Genomic DNA, 25,968 nt, shown 5'->3' with positions numbered 1-25,968 from the left:
TTTTTAAAATGGGCATGTAGTCCCATGGGGGAAAAAAAAAAAGCATGAGATTTCCTTATTCTATGATCCATGAAATAGTTATTATACCCTATCAACCCTGAATTGGCCAGGAACATTATTAGAATTTCTGAAAAGTTGTTAACACTATCCCTTGAAGGAAGAAATAAGAAAAATAGAAGATGCAAATCTTTTTTTTTTTTCCACAACCAAGCGTTCCGGTAATGATTTTCCACTCTTTGCCTATCTTGATGCTTTAAATAGAGCCTAGTTTAAAAATATCTGGTATAATAAAAAAAGAAATAGGCAGCTAGCAAATTAGGAAGTAGGTAAAGCTAATTAAAATAATTCTGAAGACTACTGAAGGTACAGTTCTACTACATTTTTTTTTCTTTAGAAATGTCAGTATTTCAACCTTTTCTACACAGTATTTTCATAGCTAACTTTGAGCTTAACTTCAATGGCACCACCACACATTTAAACATAACTATTACAGTAATGATGTATGCTGATGTCTGGCAGTGCTGCTTAGTTAGGCCTCAGCCCGATGCTAAGCCTATGCCATGTGTTTTTCTTTCTGACAGCCCTATACCAAAGTACAGTGGCCACAGAGGAGAAAACGGAGAAATTAACAACACAACGATGCACCTAGATATTCAACTCAAAGTCATCCTGCTGCAGGGGAGATAGTACTTAGGGATAAGGCACATAAAACGTGAACTTTTTCTCCCTTTGCTTTAGGCTACCTAATGCTGAGAGAAAGCAACATTTTCAAGTTTGCATGAGCTTAATTCCAACTTCCAGGCCAAAGATTGGACCATCTTTTTTTGTTTGTTTGTTTTTCTAGTAAGAGGAATAAGGAACTTCAGTTCTGTGAGCAAGTCCTGGCCTCCAGTTCTCTCAGAACTAGTTAATCTGGGCAGAAAAATACTTAGATGTTTATGTTCAAGGTTATACATTTGCAATATGATTTTAAAATCTCAGCAGCAACATCCTAAAACAATATGATTAGAATATTATTCCCTGAAAGTCTGTTAATGCAGGTTGATCACCTCTTCCATCTTTTTTCTAGGTCCTCCCCTACATTAGGGGATCTCTAACTTTCCTTATGTTTTCATTTTTCACAGCTATTTTTACTTCATATATATATTCCTCACACTTAACCAGACATAAAACTGAAAAGCATTTTTATTATTTATTATATTTATTTTTATTATTTGCCATTTTATATTTCAGGCTCTTTTAAAAATAAACTTGCAATGTACATAATTATATTTTTCTCTTTACATAGACTTTTTCTTTGTTACTTATGCACCTCATTATTGTGGCAAGGGGTCCTGATTAGGAGATTTCTTTCTTTTTTTTTTTTTTTTTTTTTGCAGGAACCGCCAAAGTTTTAGTGTTTAATGATGAATAGCACAACTGACCAAGGTCCAAGATGTTCAAGAAACTGGGGGTTAAATCACTCTACAAACTAACTATATAGTATGTGATAAGAATGCATACTTTATAATATAAAACCTGTCTACACATAGTAGTTAGCTGTAAAAAGCCATTCGATCTTCTCTTGGCTTGGAAACATGGTGTTCCAGATTCCAGTATAAATTATTAGCAACCTTCAACTCTTTTGTGTGGCAGGTATCTTGTTTTCACCTTCCAGTTCTTCCACCCCAGCCTGTGTCATGAGGTCTGCGATGTTCTTCTCCAGATCATCAATGCGACTACTCATATCATCAATTCTCCCAATGATCTGGTCAGACATGGTCTGAAATTTATCTTGCATCTGCTGCAGGAGTGTCTGCACCACCGAGGTGAGGTCCTGCACGGTCTTGGGGTCAGTCTCGGCCATCTCCCCGACGCCCAGCTTGGCGGTTATGGAGATTTCAACATAAATAAAGGCTCTCTATTTCTGTTTCTATAATAAAACAACAAAACGAGATGTAAACCTTGGGGTGTTGACACTGAGAACCTCCAAGAGATGTCATTATAAACAACACTTAAACACTGAAGTTTTTAATAGGTGAGTCCCATATGAAATGATATTAAATATGTTCTATTGAGTATTTGATTCCGTGAAGAGCTAGGTTGCTTTATAATTTTAAAGAAATTAATACTCATAAATAAAATTTTAAAATTATTTTCAAATACATAAGTCCATCTATGGTTTTGGAGGCTCTCTCTCTTTCTCTCTCTGTCTCTCCCTCTATCTCTAAATATATATATATCTACTGGACTACACAAACTTAAGGCCTAAATTTCCTTGTAAAACAAGTTGAATGACATACAAACTTCAAGTTCTATTATTAATTTATTTATTTTCTGAAATCCATTAAACTTGCTGTTCTTGGTAAGTAATAGGAACTTCAGTTACTCTTTCTTCAAGATTTGTCACAGGGGAATAATAAGGCTTCAGATATCAAAAATAAGCACCAATTGAATAAAACTGCACTTTTTGTTTTGTTTTGTTTTGGAGACGGAATCCTGTCGCCCAGGCTGGAGTGCAGTGGCGCGATCTCGGCTCACTGCAATCTCTGCCTCCCAGGTTCACGCCATTCTCCTGCTTCAGCCTCCCGAGTAGCTGGGACTACAGGCGCCCACCACAACGCCCAGCTAATTTATTTATTTATTTATTTATTTATTTATTTATTTATTTATTTAGTAAAGACGGAGTTTCACCGTGTTAGCCAGGATGGTCTCAATCTCCTGACCTCGTGATCCGCCCGCCTCGGCCTCCCAAAGTGCTGGGATTACAGGCGTGAGCCACCGCGCCTGGCCAAAACTGTACGTTTTTAAAGGGTATCAAAACCTTTTGAGAATGTGTATTTTAGTATTTATGATTGTAATTTTATTTATTAATGGTTTGTTATACTTGAAGATACTTACAAAAATACCCTGTTCTATTAAACATATTTAAAATACAAATAAATTAATGAATAAACATAATGTTGTACTTATTATCTAAGCCATTCTTTAACATACCAGTCACATCTTGGAGTCTGATGTATTGGCACTTTGTGAGTTATGAGACTCACATAATACATACTTTACTATTCTTATTTTTGCACTCAAAATCCACACTCATACATGTTTGGATACTAAGATTACACGTATAGTTTTTTTTATATATACACAAACTCATCATTTTAACCAAGGATATGAGTAATAACAGCTACATAGTCATCCAGGGAATGCCATTAAAATCTGGCATAACTAACAGCAGCATTTCATTCAAATTCTTTGGTGATTCAGAACACTTGATTAATGCTCTTTCCGTCCCCTCAGCAGTGTTTCCTGTTCTTAGCCACATGCACAGCCACAAGTAGAAGCACCCAAACCTCTGAAAAAAAAAAAAAGCCATTATTCAAGTAGGGCTGGAAACTAAGTCACTCTCAAGAATTCCAGCCACAAATCAAAAATTAGAAGGAGTCAGAGAAATGGAAATACCTGGCTCTCCATTAGAACTGTTTCCAAATATTTATTATGCATCTATTCATCACTGATTAAAAGAAACATTATTAACATGTTTGCTTCAAAGCAATAAAAGTCAGCCACCATGAACATTATATAATTTATTTCAGTACAGTGCTACTAACAACACTTGAGACTTGGTTCCATTTTTAGTCAAGGCTCTCTTGTCAATGACTAACCAAAGCAACAGAAGCCCAAATTAAATCATCATATTGACGGTCCTTGGCTATGCTATTTGGCAACTCTGGTGAGTGGAATCTCCCAGCATACTGGGAAGCCACAGTGAAAACTGACATTTACATCAGACCGTGGCTACTCAGATTGCATATGGTAAAGAGAGTTACTGACAGTGGAACCATATTTTAGGCCATATTTTAGGTAGCTGCTGCTACCCATCAGACACAATTTTATTTTTATGTAATATAATTTCATTTCCCAGGCCGGGCGCGGTGGCTCAAGCCTGTAATCCCAGCACATTGAGGGGCCGAGACGGGCGGATCACGAGGTCACAAGATCAAGACCATCCTGGCTCACACGGTGAAACCCCGTCTCTACTAAAAAAAATACAAAAAACTAGCCGGGCGAGGTGGCGGGTGCCTGTCGTCCCAGCTACTCGGGAGGCTGAGGCAGGAGAATGCCGTGAACGCGCGAGGCGGAGCTTGCAGTGAGCTGAGATCCGGCCACAGCACTCCAGCCTGGGCGACAGAGCGAGACTCCGTCTCGGAAAAAAAAAAAAAAAAATTATTTCATTTCCCCCAACAATGGCTAAATAATGGGTGGCATCAACTAAAATGAGGACCTCTGTCAAAAGGAGTCAACTCTTGGGTGGAGATGATTGTCTTTATCATGTGCTTTAAAGTTGGAATAGAGGCTCGTGCTCTCTAAATTCAGTCTTCATTGTCATGTGAAATCTGTCAGTAATGATTCCTTCTATTGGTGCACATCTTCAGATGAATGTTTTTAACACAAATAATTTAGAGAGGGATGCCCAAATTAAATATTCAACATCTTGGTGCATATGAATTGTCAAATGTTTTATTCATTCATTAATTTTTTTCATTCATTCACTCACCCCTTTTATGCCTACCACTAAAATTGATAGACCACCATCTACCTGCCGTGCATGCTTCTATGTGGTGAAAATCTTGAGGAGTGTCCTTGAGTAGCCACCTCCAGTTAGCAGCAGAATATCAAGCTGATAGTACCCAAAGCAGGGAAAGAGGCACAGGAAAGGGAAAAGACATTTGCCAAATCCGACTCTGCTACTTCACAGCTTTGCCTAAAACTGGCAAGGGTGGTCCCCACAGGTGTCCAACCCCAACCACAACTGATGAAGTATGCAAAAGCTGCCTCGAAAAAGGGAAGTCGACTTCGGAAATACAGGATTCCCTAGAGTCATTTCATTGGTTGAGAACAAATTTTCCTCAGCATTTAAAAAATGTTATGCACCAAATGCTTTAGTGGCAGAATCCGGTTAGTTTCATGGAGAAAATGCTCAACATATTAAGATGTATGTGTTCGGCAAGTCTAAAGTTGAGAATTTCATCTTCTCGATCAAACTAACTCCTTTAATTTTGTTAAGTAGTTACAAACACAAGACCTGAAACCTCAAAATCACCTTACTATACATTCCAATCTCATTCTCATGTCATGTCCCATATTGCATTATTGACCACGGTTTTTTTGTTTTCGGTCTCCTTTTACAATCCTGTTGTTCTTCCTTGTGTGCCATCTCATTCTAAGTTAATATATTAACAACTTATTTCCCTGCTGTCAGTGTTTTTTGCCTTCCTAACTGTTCTGAAAACTGCCACTATAATATCATTTTGATCATGTTGTTCACGCCTTTGGTGCAATGTAAAGACTTCTAAAATTTAGCTTCAGGCCCTTCTTGTACCTCAATTACAATTTGTGCTGCCACAGGCCTTTGACCCTGCTGAGCTTCAGATAAAATTCTAACTCCTTAGCATGGTACACATGTATGTTTATTGCAGCACTGTTCACAATAGCAAAGACTTGGAACCAACCCAAATGCCCATCAATGACAGACTGGATAAAGAAAATGTGGCACATATACACCACGGAACACTAAGCAGCTATAAAAAAGGATGAGTTCATGTCCTTTGCTGAGACATGGATGAAGGTGGAAACCATCATTCTCAGCAAACTAACACAGGAACAGAAAACCAAACAACGCATGTTCTCACTTATAGGTGGGAGGTGAACAGTGAGAACACATGGATACGAGGAGGGGAACATCACACGCCAGGACCTGTCGGGGGTGGCGGGCTAGGGGACGGATAACATTAGGAGAAATACCTAATGTAGATAGATGATGGGTTGATGGGTGCAGCAAACCAGCATGGCACGTGTATACCTACGTAACAAACCTACACGTTCTGCATAGGTATCCCAGAACCTAAAGTATAATAAATAAATAAATAAATAAATAAATAAATAAATAAATAAAAATTGTCCACATCTATTTTTGCCATCCTTTTATGTATAGCCACTCATTTTATGGCTTCTGTTTCAGTCAAAATGGTTTACTCGCCACTTCTAAATCACTCTTCATTTTTATCCTTCCATATATGGCTCATAATGGTTTTACAAATGCACACATAGCTACAAATTTGAGCTTTACGTAGCTTCTGACCGATCTTAAAACTTCTCTGAGTCTGATTTTCTACTGTAAAATAAAGTTTTATCATATCTAACCTCTCAACCATAAAGGGTTTTTGTGAGGATCTAGTAAATGAGTATTTATTGACTTCATGTTATAGGCCAAACTGTTTGCTGGTTTTAATACCATGTCCTATCAAAACTTTCCAATAATTCTGTGACATAAGTAGATCTTATTTTCATTTTACAGATAAAGAAACCGAGGCAATAATTTGTTTGTGAATATTTCGCTATATGAGAAACAACTATAGAAACGTATATATTTATCTGTTTGTTCCTGCTACTAAATCTTCTAGTTTATGTAATCTTAGTATTTTATCCAACTACATTTTAAGTTCTTCTAAGGTGTAAATGATTTTGTGAATTATAACATGTCCTCTTGTGGTAGTTGATAAAGGTATTAATTGCTTTGTAAATATTTCCAGATTTACTTTGATATACAATTTATGTGATTGGCTGATGATTTCACTTTTCCACGAAAGGAGCTTAAAATGTTTCCCCCTGAACTTTTTGCCTATTGGATAACAGCCATGTACCTGAAAATAAAGAGGAATACCAAGGACATCAGATAGGCCTAACTTATGTGGGCTGCCTCAGAGTATGTATAAGTAGGTACAAATACAGATTTATCTTCTTTGCAAATGTTTTTAAGTGTATTTAAATAGGTCAACCGAAGTTGGCCCAATGAAGGGAAAAATATCAAGGGTAATTCCAAATCATTTGCAGCAATGTTTTTACTATGTCTGTTAGTGATGAGGTAACTGAGGATGCCATCACTTCACTAGTGATAAACACAGTAGACGCGATAATGACAGACGCTCATCAAACACTGGCTTTGAGAACGTGGCTTTGATGATTTACAATAGAGAAAGCAAAACTAGTTTATACTTGAGCAAGGATGTGTTTATTCTACTTATCTGAAGTTAAAGCCAATCATCACAGTGGGTTGAATGACCTTACATCTTCGCATTTGAGCAGAACTTAATGGACCATTTGCTGATAGATAAATTCTAGAAAATAAACCAGCTCCCAGATTTGTTCATGTGTGTGTGTGTAGATACATATACACATATATATTATAAATTATGTTATTAACTAAAAACAAATGTGTTTCTTTTATAGAAAAGTATAAATAATGGACTCTAAACAACTTCCTAAATAAACAAAGATGCTGTGGTCCAAAGGCTAGCTCATTCAACTGAATTTTTAAAACTGTACTTCAAGTTTACCTAATAATTAAACATTCTTAGTTGAGGAAATGTGAATTTGATTTCTCCCTTTGTTTTCTTTTTCTTGATTAGAAAGAACATGCTTGCATGGTGCTTTGATCACTAGAAGTAGCCACTTTAGGTTGAGGTCCCGTAAGTCCATTCTTTTCAATATGAGACAGAATGCCTGGCACAAATTACATTTCCCTTATTGCATTGTGTTCAATTCCAAGTACCATTGTTACATCTTAATACAAGAAATATGTGTGACATTGCACCTTTTTCTGAACAATATGCTTGGAATGAAGTATGATGTAAGGAAATTAATCCATCAACCTCTTAAGAGGAGATGACGGTTTAAGGAAAACCAGTCTGTCTTTTCAACCCATCAAGGACATGTGTTTTGCCTTTATCCACTAGAGGGGGTAATGTACTTCCATCCTAAAACACCATGGAATTATCCAGACAAGATTTAAATTCACACAGTGACCTTGTTTATTTTGAAACGAGGTCAATTAACTACTATATAATACAATGGATGCCAAAATAATCCATAAAAGTTGTTTTGAAAACATTTGTGACACAAAGATCAGAGGGATTTGTCATTCTTGTCGATCCTAAAATTTGCCAAATCCACGGTTGTAAAGATGGGTAAATTTGTTTTAGTTGTGAGAGGAGAATTTGTATAAAGTAATGCTTTCCATAACCATTCCAAAAAACACTATGCAATTTTTTATGTGATTGATTTCGATGTATTAGGGTTGATAATTGGATTGTTGTCTGTTTTGTTCATCAAGGAAGCAAATCATCTCTTTTTATTTTCTTAAGATATATTTAGGAAATATTGGGAGAATTAAATAGATTTATAGAAGTTTATAATAAATATCATAAAAACATAAATGAAATGTGATATAGCTGATTAGTACTACAAGGATTGGGATATGTGAAGATCAATAACACATTGCAGAGTTGATTTATTACATACAAATACATAATTGTCACTGTTTATCATGGTAATGATTTTTCTTTTAATAAATTCCAAGTCAATAAGACACGAATTTTTTTTTCTTTAAACCTACTGAAAAATAGTTTCAATTGCAGAATACCCAATCCTATTTAGTTGTTAAAAGATAATCAGAATAATTGGCTAGAAATAACCAGTAGCCAAATTGATGAAATTTCATAATTATAATTAACTGTGCTATTAGGTCAGTTGTTCAGTTATTTTTATGAATAAGAAGAAGCCTAATCAAAATGCAGAATAATTAGTTCTGTTGAAAAGAAGAGTTATAATTTGTGAAAAGCAAGTATGTTGCATCAACCATATTTTTCATAATTCTAATTATTTTCTCAAATAAAATATACTTCTAGTTCCTGAAGATTATTTCCCTTGAGTAAAAGTTGCAGTAGTGGTTTCAAATGGGTGAGTACCAGACTCACCATACGACTTTTGAAATTACTGACGCCTAGAGGGCCCCCTGTAGAAATGCGAATTCAGCAGGTCTGGGGTGGGTTGCAGCATGGAAAATTTTTAAAAATTCTGTATCGACTTTAATCTGCAACCCTGGTGGAGCATCACTGCATTGCATAAGGAGTTAATTGTACCTGACTGGGTTTTTCTTCTTGCTTTCCACCCCTAGAAGGCATACTATTAAAAATTCTTTGGAGACAAAAGAAGAAAATTATGGTAAATTATTACAACTTTTTACAGGAACACCTCCTATTGTATGAGTGAGAGTAAAGGCCTCAAAATACCTATGTGTGGCAGTGAATTCCATATTACAGTGAAAATAAACATGCTTTTGAATTCCTGTATTGTTTCTTAGTAATTTGTGCTGCCTGGAGATCTTCCAAATACAGCTAACAAAGGCTTGTAGAAAGGACTTTCAGCATCATGAAAAAATTTCTGCTATAGACAAGAACGAATATTTACAAAACAATAATTCCAAACAGATCCAAACCCTATAAATAAGTATTGTTTTCTTGAATATTACCATAAAAATACAGTTATTTTAAAACTGAGTAACATATTTATGTACTATATACATTAAAATAAATTATACTGAGGTGACATCTCAAATGAAGGTTTTATAATAACTGGGAAGTTAAATGATATGCATCCAAAAAGAATGCACAGATGACATGCGTATTTCAGGTCATCTATATGTCATCTATAATTTATTTTATTATAAATAGGATCTTCAATACATATTATAATTGTTATTTATAGTACATTATTTACTTTAATTAATATAACAACAAACAGTAGAAATTTTTTTTTTTTTTTTTTTTTGAGACGGAGTCTCGCTCTGTCGCCCAGGCTGGAGTGCCGTGGCCGGATCTCAGCTCACTGCAAACTCCGCCTCCCGGGTTCACGCCATTCTCCTGCCTCAGCCTCCAGAGTAGCTGGGACTACAGGCGCCCGCCACCTCGCCCGGCTAGTTTTTTGTATTTTTTAGTAGAGACGGGGTTTCACCGTGTTAGCCAGGATGGTCTCGATCTCCTGACCTTGTGATCCGCCCGTCTCGGCCTCCCAAAGTGCTGGGATTACAGGCTTGAGCCACCGCGCCCGGCCCAACAGTAGAAATTTTAAAAAAGATCTTTTTCTTTTCTCCTAGAGAGTTTTTTGTCCACTCTGTTTTTCAACACTTAACTGAGAAAACACAGTGACTACAAAGGGCAACAAGTTCCCAGGCCAGTGGAAGGAATTAATGTGTGTTCAAATAATTGCAGTGTAATAGCACATCTGCATATATCAGAGACATTGGAAGCTATGAATGCACAGAAGAAAAATGTCCAACTCTGCCTGTAAGAAGCCTAATGGTGAAAGTCATAGTTGTGGTCATGTTGGGGTGTGTCTGTGCGTGTGTGTGTGCATGTGCTGATAGGTGTGTGTATTAACAGATGAAAGAACAATCATTGAAGACTCAGAAACAGTCTGGGACTCATGAACTCATTCAATTTCTTCAAAGTTTGTGGAGTTTCACTCTGTACAGACATAGCATTTTCTGTCAAAAAGCAGATAATTCCTGAGGAGATATGTCCAAAATTAGCCAGAACATCAATGTAGAGTACGATCAACATGGAAATTGAGAGTGAGATAGAGTGTTTAAAGAGGGGAGATCTCCCCCAAGAGGTATGTGTCGTTAAAGTCCAAGTAAGATGGTTTCTGGAGAAAGGTATAGCATGAAAAGTCAGAGGTGAGAAAGCATGGGAGAATACCTGGGAACAATTCTTTTCCCACTGTGGAGCATGAATTTTACCCCTTCAACCCCGAGCACATCTTCTACTCTGGGAGCAATTTCTGAGCTCTTCCACCCAGATTAATACCTGAACTTATATTAGACTTATAATTAGAACCAGTTAAACCTTTAATTATATGCTATTTGCATTGTTTTCTGATTCTTTATTACTTTTTCAAAAATTCTTAACCCTCTGCATTATGAAGTCTTTGAGGGCAGGCATTGAGTTTATACACATGTGATGTCTTTCACATTGCCTGCTATGCTATTCATGTGTACAGTGTGGATTTGGTAAGTATTTGTTTATTAACAGAGAATGTGACCAAGTGTAGTAGTGGTAGGGTTGCCACATAAAATATAGAAAACGCAGCTAAATTTGAATTTCAGATAAATGACATAAATTTTTAGTATAAATGTACTGATGGGACATGCTTATACTAAAAAAATCATTCTTTTTTTTATTATACTTAAATCATTCGTTTTTAAAAGTCAGAAATTAACATTTAAATTGCATGTGTGAGTGTGTGTGCGTGACTCTTTTGTTTTGTCTTACTAAGTCTGGCAGCCCTAGATGGTAGTGTATCTTTTATGTCTTTGTCAAAGTTTCCAATGTACTGAATATGAATTCCTAAACTTTCATCCAAGAATAAACTTACTAATAAGAAGAATAGAAGAAAAACGATATTTGTGAACCAAAAAGTCAGTGAGTGAAGATGAGCGAATGTAAACAATTTGGTGATTGAACAGGAAAGGATGAATGTGAGAGCCTGCAGACTACACAGAAGAAAGGAAATGATACAGATTGGAGAAGAAAGGTGTCTGAAGACATAGATAGGATGGTGAGACAGCAAATAAGAACTTTGGGAGGCTGAGGTGGGCGATCGTTTGAGCCCAGAAATTTGAGACTAGACTGGGCAACATAGTGAAACTCTGTCTCTACAAAAAGCAAAACAAAAAATTAACCAGGCGTGGTGGCACATGCCCATAGTCCCTGCTACTTAGGAGGCTGAGGTGGGAGAATCACCTGAGCCCAGGGAGGTCGAGGCTGCAATGAGCCATGATCGTGCCATTGCACTCCAGCATGGGCAGCAAGAGTGAGACTCCGTCTCAAAACAAACAGGCCAGGTGCAGTGGCTGATGCCTGTAATCCCAGCACATTGGGAGGCCGAGGTGGGCAGATCACCTAAGGTCAGGAGTTCAAGACCAGTCTGGCCAACGTGGTGAAACCCCCATCTCTACTAAAAACACAAAAATCAGCCTGGCGTGGTGGCAGGTGCCTGTAATCCCAGGTACTCAGGAGGCTGAGGCAAGAGGCTTGAACCCAGGAGGCGGAGGTTGCAGTTAGCTGAGATCGCGCCATTGCACTCCAGCCTCAGGGACAAGAGCGAGACTTCGTCTCAAAAAACAAACAAATGAAAAACAAAAAGAGACAGGAGAAACCAGTTTTTATGAAACAGCAAAAAGGGAATTAAAGACTTAAAAGAGAAAAAAGAGCAAGAATGAAAAATTGATGAGAAGTGGAGTAGGGAAAAAAAAGCAGGTGATGAAAAAATAGAAATAGATTGAGGAGGCGTGAAGAATAGCAGACCTCTCTCTCCTCTCCTCCCCACCTATGTGCCAGGGGATTTATCTGTTGCTGCTGCTGGTGGTGCAGATGTCACCAGTCACCCTGAGACCACAGAGAAGGGTTCACCTGCTCTTCTTCTCAGGAGAGCCAAGGTACAGAGCTGGCCAACAGTTACAGCAAAAGAAGCATCAAATCAGCTGGAGTGAGGGAAGTAGACAGGGCTATAGAGAGCAAGCAGTGAGAGCATGCACCAATGTGCATACACACACACACACACACACACACGCACAATAGAAACAAACCAAATCTCGGATTACTGGGATGGTGTGGCAAAGATAAGCTGAAGGGAGGAAACATGGGCTAGAATGAAAGTCTTTTAAATACAAGTTCATATGATATACCATGACGAGAGTAAAGTGTAAGGAAAATTTTTAAAAATTTATGACAAATAATTTGTATTTTATTGGATGGTAGCTCTTTCTGAATTGCTCCAGAAAGCATTTTTTCTTCCCAGCCTACACAGGGAAGGATAGAGGATACTGAATCTCCTATCATTGGCTTTATGTGGACTGGGAGACTTCTTTTTCCTTCCTTCAGGAAACGTTGAGGCGTTGGTCAACCAGGAAACAACCACAGGTAAGTAACACTTTTAATTCATCTTCTTCAAAATTCTGACACTTGCCTAGAGTCCCAGGTCACTGCTTGATGGGCAGTTTTGTAAGCGAAGAACTTGCTTCCTCATTTTAGCTCCCTGCCTAGTTCAGTGGCTTATTGCTCATAACACACTGGTAAATGGGATAAAATAAAAAATAAATGTGGATGATCCTGCAAATAAACCTTACTTATGACTCTGGTTCCTAACACAGAGTTTGTATGTGCAGGGGAGAGATAGGGGTGGTTTGCTGAAGAATTTTATTGTTTTGTTTCCAAAACTAAATGAAGAACAAAGAAAATCTGAGCTGATTGCCCAAGTTTGTTTTCAATTCAACTTCAAAGAGGGAAAGTGTACTTTCCTAGGGAGCTGTGGGAGGGCTGCTCAACTCTCCTGACTTGAAAACCTATAAATCAGCTGTGCTGTCAAGAGAGCCCTTCCCAGGAATAAACCACCATTTTCTCTTCTGTCTCCTTGTCTTTCATGAATACCATTAGAGAGAATGAAGGACTATGGGCTACATACTCTTGTATTTTTATAGATTATTAGTTGTATGTCCAAAAACTAATGTTAAAGTACTTGTGTCAACCTAGAGGATGATCTCTAGAGGCAAGCCAAAGGGCTCTGTCTTGTCTAGTTTATCATTATTTGTCGGAGACTTAGATGAAGATAGAAAGGAATGCTCATCAAATTTGCATGTGAGTATTATTTTGGGAGTAGAGAGAAATCCATGTATGATGGAATTAAGATTCACAAAAGCCAAAACCAAAAACTCTAACATCTGCAAAGAAGGGCCAAATCTAACAGCATGAAACTTAGTATAAGTAAATTTAGGTCATAACCCTTGGATCTCTCTTTCTCTGACACACACAGACACATACAAACACACACACAGCTGCATTCCTGTCAACTGAAAGGCGCATGGCTTATTGGCACCTGAATAACCAAGGTTCATGGATTTTTATTTCAATAAACCCCAGCAATATGATGTGGCTGCTGAGAAAGCTAATGGCCTTTTTGAATGTGGTAATGGACTTGTAATGGCTTGAATGAGGGAAGTGATTGTCTTGCTCCCAGAGCTGGCTGGAACAATTCTGGTGTGTTACATTCAGTTCTGAGGTTCTGGGAAACATTGACAAACTAGACTACATTTGAAAGGGAATATTCTTTGAGTAAGGAAATTCAAAACGATTCCCCATGAGTTGTACCCGAAATATTACCTATAGAAGAGAAGGTTCATAGGCAATGAAAGTTAGCTCAATTTATTCATCAAATACCTGAAGGGCTATTAAATGGAAAAGAAATCAGACATGTTCTCGTGAATGGTAAAGCTAGAGCTAATAAATTGATGTTACAAGGAAATAGATATCGGTTCAATATAAAGAAATAGTGTCTGAACTTAGAATTAGTTAGTTTACAGGAGTTCGTTCCCCAATAGAAGAAATTCAAGGATAGGCTTGGAAAACCACTGGGTTAGGTGTTAAGGGATTCCTTAAAACGATAAATGTATTAGAAAACATTTAAGGCCCAGTATAATCTGGTCAGTAAATTTACATTTTCTAAAGTCAAACAAACCGGATCCAAAATTTAGTCTATGTGAAACTGACAAAATACATAACGGCTTTGTTCCTCAGTTTCTTCATCTATAAAATAAAGATATTAATAGAAATTAATTTAGGATTATTAGGAAGATAAACTGAAAACGTGCATGTATAGTGATTAACACAGAGTAATTATTTAATAGGTGACGCTTTGCTTCATTTTAAGATTTAGGTACCTTCCAACCCTGGCAGTTGGAACTCACTTGTTATAAAAGCTTATGTTTCATCTGGACAGTATTTACATTGGGTCTTCTTTCAAAATTCCCTAGTGGTACAGAGCTTGGCATTAATTTATTTATTTGTCATCCCTCAGCGTGATATAGAAGCTATGAAGAAGGCTTAGAACTTATTCACACTCTGCTGGCTGAGACTGTAGTGCAGTTATTGCATAATAAGTACCTAGAAAATGTTTCTTTCTCATGAGTAGTAATGTTACCTTGGGAAAATGTAGAAGAGAAGAGGTAAATACATAGGTCTTGATTTCAATCTTATGACAAACTCCTCACATATAATTTGCACCCCATTAATTAACTTAGAGTTTTTTTTTTTATCATTGCTTCTGATGTTTGCTATTAAAACATAAAGAGTACTACAAGGGGGAGCTAGGACTCTGAAAATATGAGTTACAGGCAATAGGAAGAGATGCTCTGGATAAGAAGACTGGGAGGGATGATGCATCCAGGCTAGTGGGGGAAGGAATGAGTACAAAATATTTGGATCACAGGGCATCTTAGCATTCAAAAATGGACCTCCAGATGTATGGTATACATTACCTCTTCTCTAAAGATACAGTCTTTGCACACAAGAAATATAGATAGGTATACATTTGTGTATATATATGCAAAAATTATACCTTTAGAGAAGAAAGTAATATATACTGTACACCTTTGCATACATATGTATATAACTATGTGTATGCATGTATATGCATGTGTATATACCCAGGAATATGGGACATTATGCATATCATGGATATGCAACCTTTGCAGTTCCACAGGGCTATGTGCATAGAAAGGTCCCACTCTTGGTTTAATTCTATGCTGTATCAGGATTAAAATTTTTGGTAATTTTTGAACATGTAGCAAACATTTTAATTTTGCACTGCATCCTGCTTATACATAGGGGTATGTGTGTGTGTATACATAATCTTAAAAGAGAAAGGGACTTTACTACTTGTCTAATTGAGCATTTCCTCTCATTTCCATTTTATCATTCTCCATGCTTTTCTATTACATATATGCCTTATTATTTATTGTTTTTGCTTTCATTTTTATATATATTTACCTTTCATTTATATATTATATAAATATATATACATATATTATATATAATCTTTTTTCAGACAAGGTCTTGCTCTGTCATCCAGGCTGAAGTGCAATGGCGTGATCTCAGCTCCCTGCAGCCTCCACCTTCTGGGCTGAACCCATCCTCCCACCTCAGCCTCCCAAGTAGCTAGGACCACAGGCGTGCACCACCACACTCAGCTAGTTTTGTACTTTTTGTATAAACAGGGTTTCACCATATTTCGCAGGCTGGTCTCAAACTCTTGAGCTCAAGCAATCTGCCTGCCTTGGCCTCCCAAAGTACTGGAATTATAGGTGTGAGCCATTATGCCCAGACTCATTTTTATATTTTGAATAACACCAGTGGTGAATACTGATATAATCCTTCTAGCTATTTTTAAATAAATACAGATTAATATGTATGTATATTATTACTTTCTTACATAAATGAGATCACACAATTCATCTTCACTCCTATTTCACTTGAAGACATGCATTAGAGGTCTTTACAGATAGACACACATAGATCATCATGATTTCTGGAGATTACTAATGGGACAGTCTGTCCTCCGTTTCCATGGGTTTTCTATCAGTGGATTCAACCAACCTACGTATTCAGAAAAATAAATGGATGGTTGCATCTGTACTGAACGTGTATGAAAGCTTTTTTCTTGTTATTATTCTCTAAAAATACAGAATAACAACTATTAAATACCATTATATTGTATTAGGTATTATAAACAATGTGGAGATGATTTAAAGTATACGGGAGGATGTGTGTAGGCCATTTGTAAATACCAAGTCATTTTATATAAGGAACTTGAGCGTCCATGAATTTTGGTTATTTTTGGGGGACGGAGTTCTGGAACCACCAAGGGGTAACTATAATTTACTAGGTCATCTACAAGTATTATAGTACCCTGGGATGTGATTTATCTGAACGGGAAGGTCTGGATTATTTTAGTGTAATAGGTAATCTCTTGTTATTTCTGCATATTTTGGACTTCAACCGACTTTTGGCCACGTTTACTCTACACTTTCCAGTTTTGTAAGACTATTCTTTTTTTTTTTTTGAGACACAGTCTCTACCTGTCGCCCAGATTGGAATGCAGTGGCACAATCTTGACTCACTGCAAGCTCCGCCTCCCGGGTTCACACCATTCCTCTGCCTCAGCCTCCCGAGCAACTGGGACTACAGGCACCTGCCACCACGCCCGGCTAATTTTTTGTATTTTTAGTAGAGACAGAGTTTCACCATGTTAGCCAGGATGGCCTCGATCTCCTGACGTCGTGATTCACCAGCCTCGGCCTCCCAAAGTGCTGGGATTACAGGCGTGAGCCACCACACCCGGCCTGTAAGACTATTCTTAATAGAAAGATGGAAACAGTATAAGAATCATGCCATTGGCCTACCACCCTCTCATCTGTCAAAATTATGTAAATTATCTTGAACAAGAGACCTGATTCTTCCTTTTTATTTTTCTGCTAAGTAGCTAAAAATCTTATTTGGTTGGCTTCAAGGATTTTTCCTTTCCCAATAATCTCAACTTATTCTGGACTTTTATTTTTTTGGATAATGTTTTCACATATTCACGTCATTCTTTGGTATTCATTCTTATCTCACCTCTTTGTGAAGTGTGCTTATCTTCCTCAAATCTGAGCTCATCAGTCAGACAGTTCCCTGGGCGATATTATATGCCTCCCTTGCTTTATCCTCACTGATAATTAAGTTACTACTAATTAAGGTAATACAGAGAATCCTCAACAACACCTCAGTAGTTTATTTGTTAGAATCTCTGATAATTGATCAAAACAATTTTCTTTCATCTTTAAAAATAAGTTTCAATTGTTGGCTCACACAGCCAAAATAAGCATAAATAATGAGGTTTTGAGGAAAGATTAGTAGTCTATTCAGGTACAGAAGAAGTACATGTGCCTAAACCAAAGCAAACCCAAAGTGGTCTAGTATTGGTCATAGCATTAGTGGAATGAATGAACGAATATATGCATAAATTTAAGACCAGGACTTTATAATATTTACTCCTTTAGATGAACATGTAAGGTAGCTAATCTTTTTAGTTATTGCAGGGTTGTTTTTTTCTCAGGTTCCTTTCTTGCAATTTAATCTTGATCAAGCTATGGAGTAAAATCCTAAATTAAATGTAAAATTATTACAGTTTTTAAAGGAAAGATTCCTTAAAAAATCAGAGTCTCAACACAATAGTAAGATCTTGTGATTTTTGTCCTAAAGCAAAATGGGATACAATAATAAGGGATGTGACCATTGATCTAAGTTGTTGTAAAAGAGTAAAATTAAATCAGAACTCTGAAATAATATGAGCACATTCTTTGTATGTTTGCGTTTTTGGGCCCATAGCTTTTATCAGACTGTGAAAGAGGTTGTATACCTCCATATATTAAAAAACAGATGAGACAATTTTATAATAATAAAAACAGAAGAAATTAATATTTTAGCATGTATTTAGATATGTAGACTATGTTAATTTCAAAAGTCAGGTGTAAAGCTCTTGTGACAGCTGAAAATAAATTCACTATCCACTTTTGATTAAGAGGCCTAAAACTAAATTATGGTTTTAAAACTTGTAAGGTATTTTCCACATTATGGTCTGTTTTAAGTATGGTTTCTGCAGAATATATTTCTATATTAATTGATATGATCATACAATGTTTTTTCCGCCTGTTGTTGTGACAGATTACATTGATAGAGTTTTGAAAGTTAAATTAGCTTTGCATAATTAGAGTAACTCCTACATGGACGTGGGATATAATTCTTTTTATATATTGTTGGATTTGATTTTCTAATATTTTGTTGAGGATTTTTTGTCTGTCTTTGTTCATAAGATATAGTGGTCTGTCACTTTTCTTGTAATGTCTCCACCTGGTTTTAGTATTAGGGCAAGGCCTTATAGAATGAGTTAGGAAGTATTCCCTCTGCTTCTAAAGGAGACTGTGGAGAACTGATGTTCTTTTCTTCCTTCAGTGTTTGGTAGAATTCACCAATGAAACCATCTGGGCCTCCTGCTTTCTTTTTTAAAAGGTTAATAATTATTGATCCAATTTCTTTACTAGCTCTAAGGTTATTCAGGCTATCTATATCTACTGGTGTTTGGTAGTCTGTGTTTTCCATGTGAAAATGGTTCATTTCATTTAAGTTATCCAATCTATTGGTATATAGTTTTTCTTTTTTTCTTTTTTTGAGACGGAGTCTCGCTCTGCCGCCCAGGCTGGAGTGCAGTGGCCGGATCTTAGCTCACTGCAAGCTCCGCCTCCCGGGTTCACGCCATTCTCCTGCCTCAGCCTCCCGAGTAGCTGGGACTACAGGCACCCGCCACCTCGCCCGGCTAGTTTTTTGTATTTTTTAGTAGAGACGGGGTTTCACCGTGTCAGCCAGGATGGTCTCGATCTCCTGACCTCGTGATGGTATATAGTTTTTCATAGTATTTATTTGTTATCCTTTTTTTCTGTTAACTTTATTGATTTCTGATGAAATATTAACTTTTTTGCTTGTTTTAGGCTTAATTTCCTCCTCTCTAATTTTCTAAGGTAAGCTGAAGTATCACATTTTAGATATTTTTCTTTTACAACATATGCATTTAATGCCATACATGTTCTTCCAAACATTTCTTTGCTACACCCCGCAAATTTTTGTAAATTATAATTTCAGTTTCATTTAGTTCGAAATGTTTTTAAACTTCTCTTGAAACTTCTTCTTTGGCCCATGAATTAGTTAGAGGTATGCTTTTTAAATATTTATATTTCCAAATATTTGGGACTTTTCTAGACACCTTTCCTATTGATTTCTACTTTAATTAAACTGTGTCAGGGAACACAGTTTGTATAATCTTTATGTTCTTAAATTTGTTGAGGTGTGTTTTACGGTCAAAACGTGGTGTGTGTTCATTCAAAACTTGGTGAATGTTCTTCAGAAGCTTGAGATGAAGTAAATTCTGCTGTTGGATGGAGTGTTCTATAGATGTCATTAGATCAAGGTGATTGATAATGCTGCTCAGGTCATCTATAGCCTTGATTTTTTTGCCCACTGGCTCTATCAAAGGGATTCTCCACCCATAACAGTGACACGGGGATGGTTAAGTCTGTACCTCTAACAATGGATTTGTCTAGTTCTCTTTTCATTTTTATCAGTCTTGTCTTACGTATTTTGATGCTCTTGGTAATGCTTACATGTTTAAGATTGTTGTCTTCTTGGAGAATTGTTCCCTTTATCCTTATGTGGTACCCCTTTTTATTCCTAATAATGTTGCTCATTCTGGAGTTGGCTTTGTCTGAAATTAATTTAGTTACTCCAGCTTTCTTCTGATTACTTTTAGCATGTTATATATTTTTCCGTCCCTTTACTCTTAACCTGAGTGTTTAAAGTGGGTTTCTTGTAGATAACATATAGTTGTATCTTGTTATTATCCACTATGATAGTAGTGTCTTTTATTGGTGTATTTAGACGATTCACATTTAAGGAATTATTGATATACAGTTGACATTTGAACAATACAGGTTTGAACTGTGTGGTTTCTCTCTCTCTCTCTTTTTTAGTGTTTGGGTGACCCCAGGCAATTTTATTACTTTATCCCTGAACCTCAGTTGCCTATCTATAAGATGGGGATAATAATAGCACCCATTTCATCATTATGAAAATTAAATACATTAAGAAAAACACCAGTATGTGCCTAGCACCTGCTAAACACTCAACAAAGGTTATCTGTACACATTGATATCTCAGACAGGGACAGGATGTTTTAACACAGAAAACAGGAGGTTTTAGCCTCTTGTTCTTCTGGCTCCCGAAACATGAGCTGCCCCGTCCCAGTTCATCCAAGCCTATTAAGATAGTTGTCCTTGTCCTTAATCTCCATAAGTGTTCAATGTGAGCCAACTGTCAGATGGCTTTCATCTGCACAACTGAATAACCCATTTATGCCTAGTGTTCCATTATTGGAACGCTAAGCTTATTGGAGTTATTTATATCCTACTGTTGTTCAAGGTCATTACCAAGATCTGACTTTTCACACAAAATAATTTGTAACCGCTAGCATAAATGGGATAATCAAAACAATTGTGGCAGTTTTAGGGGGATGAAACTCTAGAGTTTAATCTTCCAGCTTGACTGACTTGGAAGCGTTCCTGTCAGTATAAAACATCTTGTTGGGGATGGTGGAGAAGCTGAGGCCGGCTGTGCGGCTGTGCTTCCAGCTCATGGCCAGGTCGTAGTCCCGCTGCAGGCTCTGCTTCAGGCTGTCGGCCACCTTTTTGCTGAGGGCTATGTTGGACCTTGCAATCGGGCTGGATGGGGCCGGAGGGTGGGGGTGGGGGCTAATCGAAGGGGACAGGTTTTTGAAGCCACCCAATAGTTTAAGAAATTTCAGTTTCTGTTCCTCGTTTTCAAAACCTGCGGGATCCCACTGGCCAAACTGGGTTCCCGTCCACTCCCTGGTTTCAGAAGCTTCCGTTTTGCCTGACTCGCGATCAGTCTCTTCTTGCAAGGTGTTTCGTCTCACCTGGTCTGTGTGCGCTTCGTCCGTGTTGCCTTTCTTTTCCAACACCACTTCTAAGTCCGTGTCTGTTTCCTCCTTTCAAAGTTCTCCTGCTACCCCACTCTCTTTCCTCTTCTTCTTTTTCTTCCTTTTCAGAGCCGGCTCCTCAATGACTGACGCTCTACCTTCTTCTTGGACTTCATCTTTTTCTTCGCAGGAGCCTTAGGGCCATCTCCTATGGGGATGTATTCCGGAGCCTCCGCTTTGACTGGTTTCTTTTTACTTCGTTTCCTAGGGCAGCTCTCCATGGACCTGGAGGGCTTGGAGTGGCCTGGGAGGGCGTCTCCCTCCTGGTGGATTTTTTTTTTTCTTCTTCTTCTTCACCTTTCCACTGTGTTCCCTGGGGCTCTTCTGCTTCTGCCCCAAGGCTACCTATTCCTCACCCTCTTTCCCCACTGAGCAAGTGTCCACAGCATCCCCGACCTCGCAGAACCAAGGGTCCGGGACTGAGAAAGCTGTGGGGTCCTGGGCCCCCTTTTTTCCTTCTTATGTTTTTGAGCTTCTTGCCAACTCTGGTTTCCTCCTCACCCTGGCTGGGTCTGGGGAGATTTTCACCCCAGAGGCATGGGACATGGCCAGAGGCGACTTCTTTTTCTTCTCCCACTGAGGAACTCCAAGTGGCCAAGCACCTGCTCCCTTGGGCTGGATGACTTCTCTCTCCGCCTGGCACGCAGCGTGGTCTCAGTGTGGTCTATGTGCTCCTCGCAAAGGGTGCTGACACCCTTCTCTTCTTTTTCTTCACTAGAGGCATCTCAGGTGATCACCAAGACCTGACTTTTCACACAAAATAATTTGTAACCTCTAGCATAAATGGGATAATCAAAGCAAGTGTGGCAGTTTTGTGGGGACCCACTCTTAGACAGGGCTGTGGCTTTTATAGGAGAAACGTGGGCAAAGTAATCATCATTATTTAAAATTGAGTATTGAGTCCCTGGTTCTTTGACCACTTTCTTCTTTTTTTCTCTAGGAGCCCAGGGCCCAGGTCTACTTTGTGTGTCTTGGCGATCATTCCGGTGGGCCAAACTTCCCCGCCTCCACGTGAAAGCCGGCTCCGCCCTGACCCGGAAGTCCACTTTCGAGTTGCACGCGTGGCTTCTCTTATACACAAATTTTCTTCCATCTCTGCCACCCCTGAGACAGCAAGACTGCTACCTTATTTTCCTCCTCCTCCTTAGCCTACTCAACATGAAGATGATGAGGATGACCACCTTTAGGATGATCCACTTCCACCTAATGATTGGTAAATAAATTTTTTCTTCCTTAAAATTTTCTTAATATTTTCTTTTCTTTAGTTTACTTTATTGTAAGTATATAATATATATAATATAAAATATGTGTTAATAGACTGTTTATGTTATTGTTAAGAATTCCAGTCAACAGTAGGCTATTAGTAGTTAAGTTTTTGCATAGTCAAAAGTCATACACAAAATTTCAGCTGCATGTGGGAACAGCGCCTCTAACCCCCACACTGTTCAAGAGTCAACTGTAATTGGATTAATATCTGCCATATCTGTAACTATTTTCTCTTTATTGAATTTCTTATTTCTTTTTGCCCCTTCTTTTCCTGCATTTACTGGTTTAACTGAGCATTTTATATGATTTCATTTTATCTTCTCTCTTCATGTATAAATCATACTGTTTTTTTAAAAATTGTGGTGTTCCCTAGATTTTAAGATATGAGTTTTAAAATAATCTACGTCTGCCTTCAAATAATGCTATTGCACTTCAAATGTAGTGAAGGTTCCCTACAGAATAGTATTCCCAGTTCTTCCTTTCTGTCCCTTGTGACATTGCTGCCATTCATGTAATTTAACCATTTGCTATAATCACCCAAAACATTAATAACATACTATCATTTCTTTATACAAACTATTATTTTTTAGATCACTTGATAATTAAAAAACTTTATTTTACGCCGGGCGCGGTGGCTCAAGCCTGTAATCCCAGCACTTTGGGAGGCTGAGACGGGCGGATCACAAGGTCAGGAGATCGAGACCATCCTGGCTAACACGGTGAAACCCCGTCTCTACTAAAAAATACAAAAAACTAGCCGGGCGAGGTGGCGGGCGCCTGTGGTCCCAGCTACTCCGGAGGCTGAGGCAGGAGAATGGCGTAAACCCGGGAGGCGGAGCTTGCAGTGAGCTGAGATCCGGCCACTGCACTCCAGCCTGGGCGACAGAGCCAGACTCAGTCTCAAAAAAAAAAAAACAAAACAAACAAACAAACAAAAAACTTTATTTTACTTTCCTTTATTACTTCTCTAATTCTCTTCCTTTCTTTATATAGTAGACTCAAGTTTCTGACCTTTCTCATTTTCCTTCTGCTTGAAGAATTTCTTTTAATATTTTTTGTAGGTCAGTTTGCTAGGAATGAATATCTTCAGTTTTTGTTTGTCTCAGAAAGTCTTTCTTCTTCACTTTTGGAGGACAAAGTTTTCTGGGTATAGAATTCCAGGATGGTGGAATTTATTCTTGCAACGCTTTAAATTTTTTACTTTACTCTCTTGCTTCTCTGGTTTCTAATAAGTCCACTGTAATTCTTACCTTTACTTTTCTGGCTTATTTCCTGTCATCTGGCTTCTTCTAAAAGATTTTCTCTGTGACTTTGGTTTCCTGCAGTTTGAATATGGTATGCCTAGATAGGGGTTTTTAAAAGTATTTATTCATCATGGTGTTATCTGTGCTTCCTGAATTTGTAGTTTGGTAACTGTATTAATTTTCCAGGGCTGCCATAACAAATTACCTATCACAAACTGAGCCATTGATAACAACAGAAATGTGTTCCCTCACAGTTCTGGAGGCTGGAAGTCTGAAATGCAGCTGTTAGCAGGGCCATGCTCCCTCTGAAACTTCTCTGGGGAGAGAATCCTTATTTGCCTCTTCCAGCATCTGGTTTCTGGCTATCCTTGGCATTCCTTGCTGGTAGCTGCATCATTTCAATTTCTGCCTCTATCTTCACATGGCCATCTTTCCTCTGTGTGTGTCTATGTCATCACATTACCTTCTTATAAGGATAGCATTCATTGGATTTAGGGCCCACCCAAATCCAGTATGACTTCTTCTGAACTAATTACATCCACAAAGACCCTATTTTCAAGTAAGGTCACATTCTGGGGTTCGGCATGGAAATTAATTGGGGTGGTGCAGTCTTCAAGCCCGTACAGTGTCTGTCATTAACTTTGGAAAGTTTGTGACCAATATTACTTCAACTGTTTCTTCTGCCTGTTCTTACTTTCTTCTTCTTCTGGTATTCCAGTGATGCATATGTTACATCTTTGAAATGATCTCACAGTTCTTGGATGTTCTATTCTGTTTTTCATTCTTTTTTTTTCCTCTTTGCATTTCAGTTTAGGAAGTTTCTATTGACCTATGTTCACTATTTCTCTGTTCAGTCACATCCAATCACTGATGAACTCATGAAAGCCATTCTTCATTTCTGTTCTGGTGCATTTGACTGTTAACATTTCCTTTTGATTCTTTCTTACAGTTTCCCCTTTTCTCTTTCATTGCCCATCTGTTATTTTATGTTGTCTTCTTTTCCGTTAGAGCCCTTAGCACATTAATCATAGCTATTTTAATTTCCATCTGATCATTTCAATCTCTAATATCAGAGTCTAATTCTAATGATTGCTTTTTCTCTTCAGACTGAGTTTTTCTTGCCTTTTGGCATGCCTTGTAATTTTTTTTATTAAGAGCTGGGCAGGTTGTACTGGATATTAGGAACTGAGATAAATAGGGCTTTCCCATGAGTATTTATATTAATATAGCTAGGAGTCGGGCTGGATCTGTGTTTGATGTAGCTGTACATGACAGAGGCTTTAAATTCTTCTAGCATTCTTGCTTTTGTCTCTCCTGACTTTGGGCTTCTCTAAATATTCTTCCCAGAGAAGTATCTCTATCTTGCACTATAATCCACTGTTATTGTACTAACACCCTATTATGGTGGTGGTAAAGTGTGGGTGAGGGGAGAACATTCTATAATCTGATGAAATCTGTTTTTTAGCGGGCCTGTGTCTTGGATCTGAGACCATCACAAGCATTTCTCCTGTGGTATAGTTTCCCTATCTCGCTCCCTGTCCCCTAGCTCCCCACTCCTTTTCCTGGCTGCAGGGTTCCCCATCCATTTCCTTGAAGCCCTACTATGTTTTCCTCCTCTTAGGTGAGATAGATGAGACCACAAGGCTAGAGGGGACTGCAGCGGGAGAAATGTTCTTCTCCCAGCAGGAATAAGGCTCTGGTAGAAAAGACTTTTGTTATGGAGAAGGCTCTGAGTGTGCTATTTCACAGTGATTACCTATCTACTACCTTGCCAGAGCTAGGAGAATATGGATCTTCATCATGAGAACCTGGTGGGGTTCCCGGGTCACCAAAGTTGGGTGGGTGCTGTTTAAAATAGAACATTTCTAACTCTCATACTAGTCCAAAGTTGGGTGGGTGCTGTTTAAGATAGAACATTTCTAACTCATACTAATCCAAAGTTGGGCGGGTGCTGTTTAAGAAAGAACATTTGTAACTCTCATCCTAGTTCACACACAGCCTCCAGCAAGTCATCAAAATTACCATTTAAATGTTTCTGCAAATGTATGGTTTACCTTAATCTTCTGGTTCAGGTAAGCACATTTTGACTGTGATTCTCTGGATGTGCCTGGCTCTCCAGATTTTAGAGTAATGGTTTGCCCTGAGACCTGTTTTCTGATGGGTC

General features: G+C 38.0%; 1 protein-coding gene and 1 pseudogene across 1 annotated transcript; both read right to left on the bottom strand.

Annotated features, from left to right (window-relative positions):
* Positions 1–1,354: 1,354 nt before the first annotated feature.
* Positions 1,355–1,891, bottom strand: LOC116268844 (heat shock factor-binding protein 1). Its single transcript, XM_031650334.1, has one exon. The coding sequence runs from the start codon at positions 1,844–1,846 to the stop codon at positions 1,616–1,618; it is 231 nt and encodes a 76-aa protein (XP_031506194.1). The 5' UTR covers positions 1,847–1,891; the 3' UTR covers positions 1,355–1,615.
* A 17,188-nt stretch (positions 1,892–19,079) lies between these two features.
* LOC101014798 lies at positions 19,080–23,175 on the bottom strand (annotated as a pseudogene).
* Between the last annotated feature and the right edge of the window lie 2,793 nt (positions 23,176–25,968).

Source organism: Papio anubis, chromosome 9 (assembly GCF_008728515.1).
Source record: "Papio anubis isolate 15944 chromosome 9, Panubis1.0, whole genome shotgun sequence".
In the NCBI taxonomy this organism is placed as follows: domain Eukaryota; kingdom Metazoa; phylum Chordata; class Mammalia; order Primates; family Cercopithecidae; genus Papio; species Papio anubis.
This window is presented reverse-complemented; position numbering and strand designations above follow the sequence as displayed.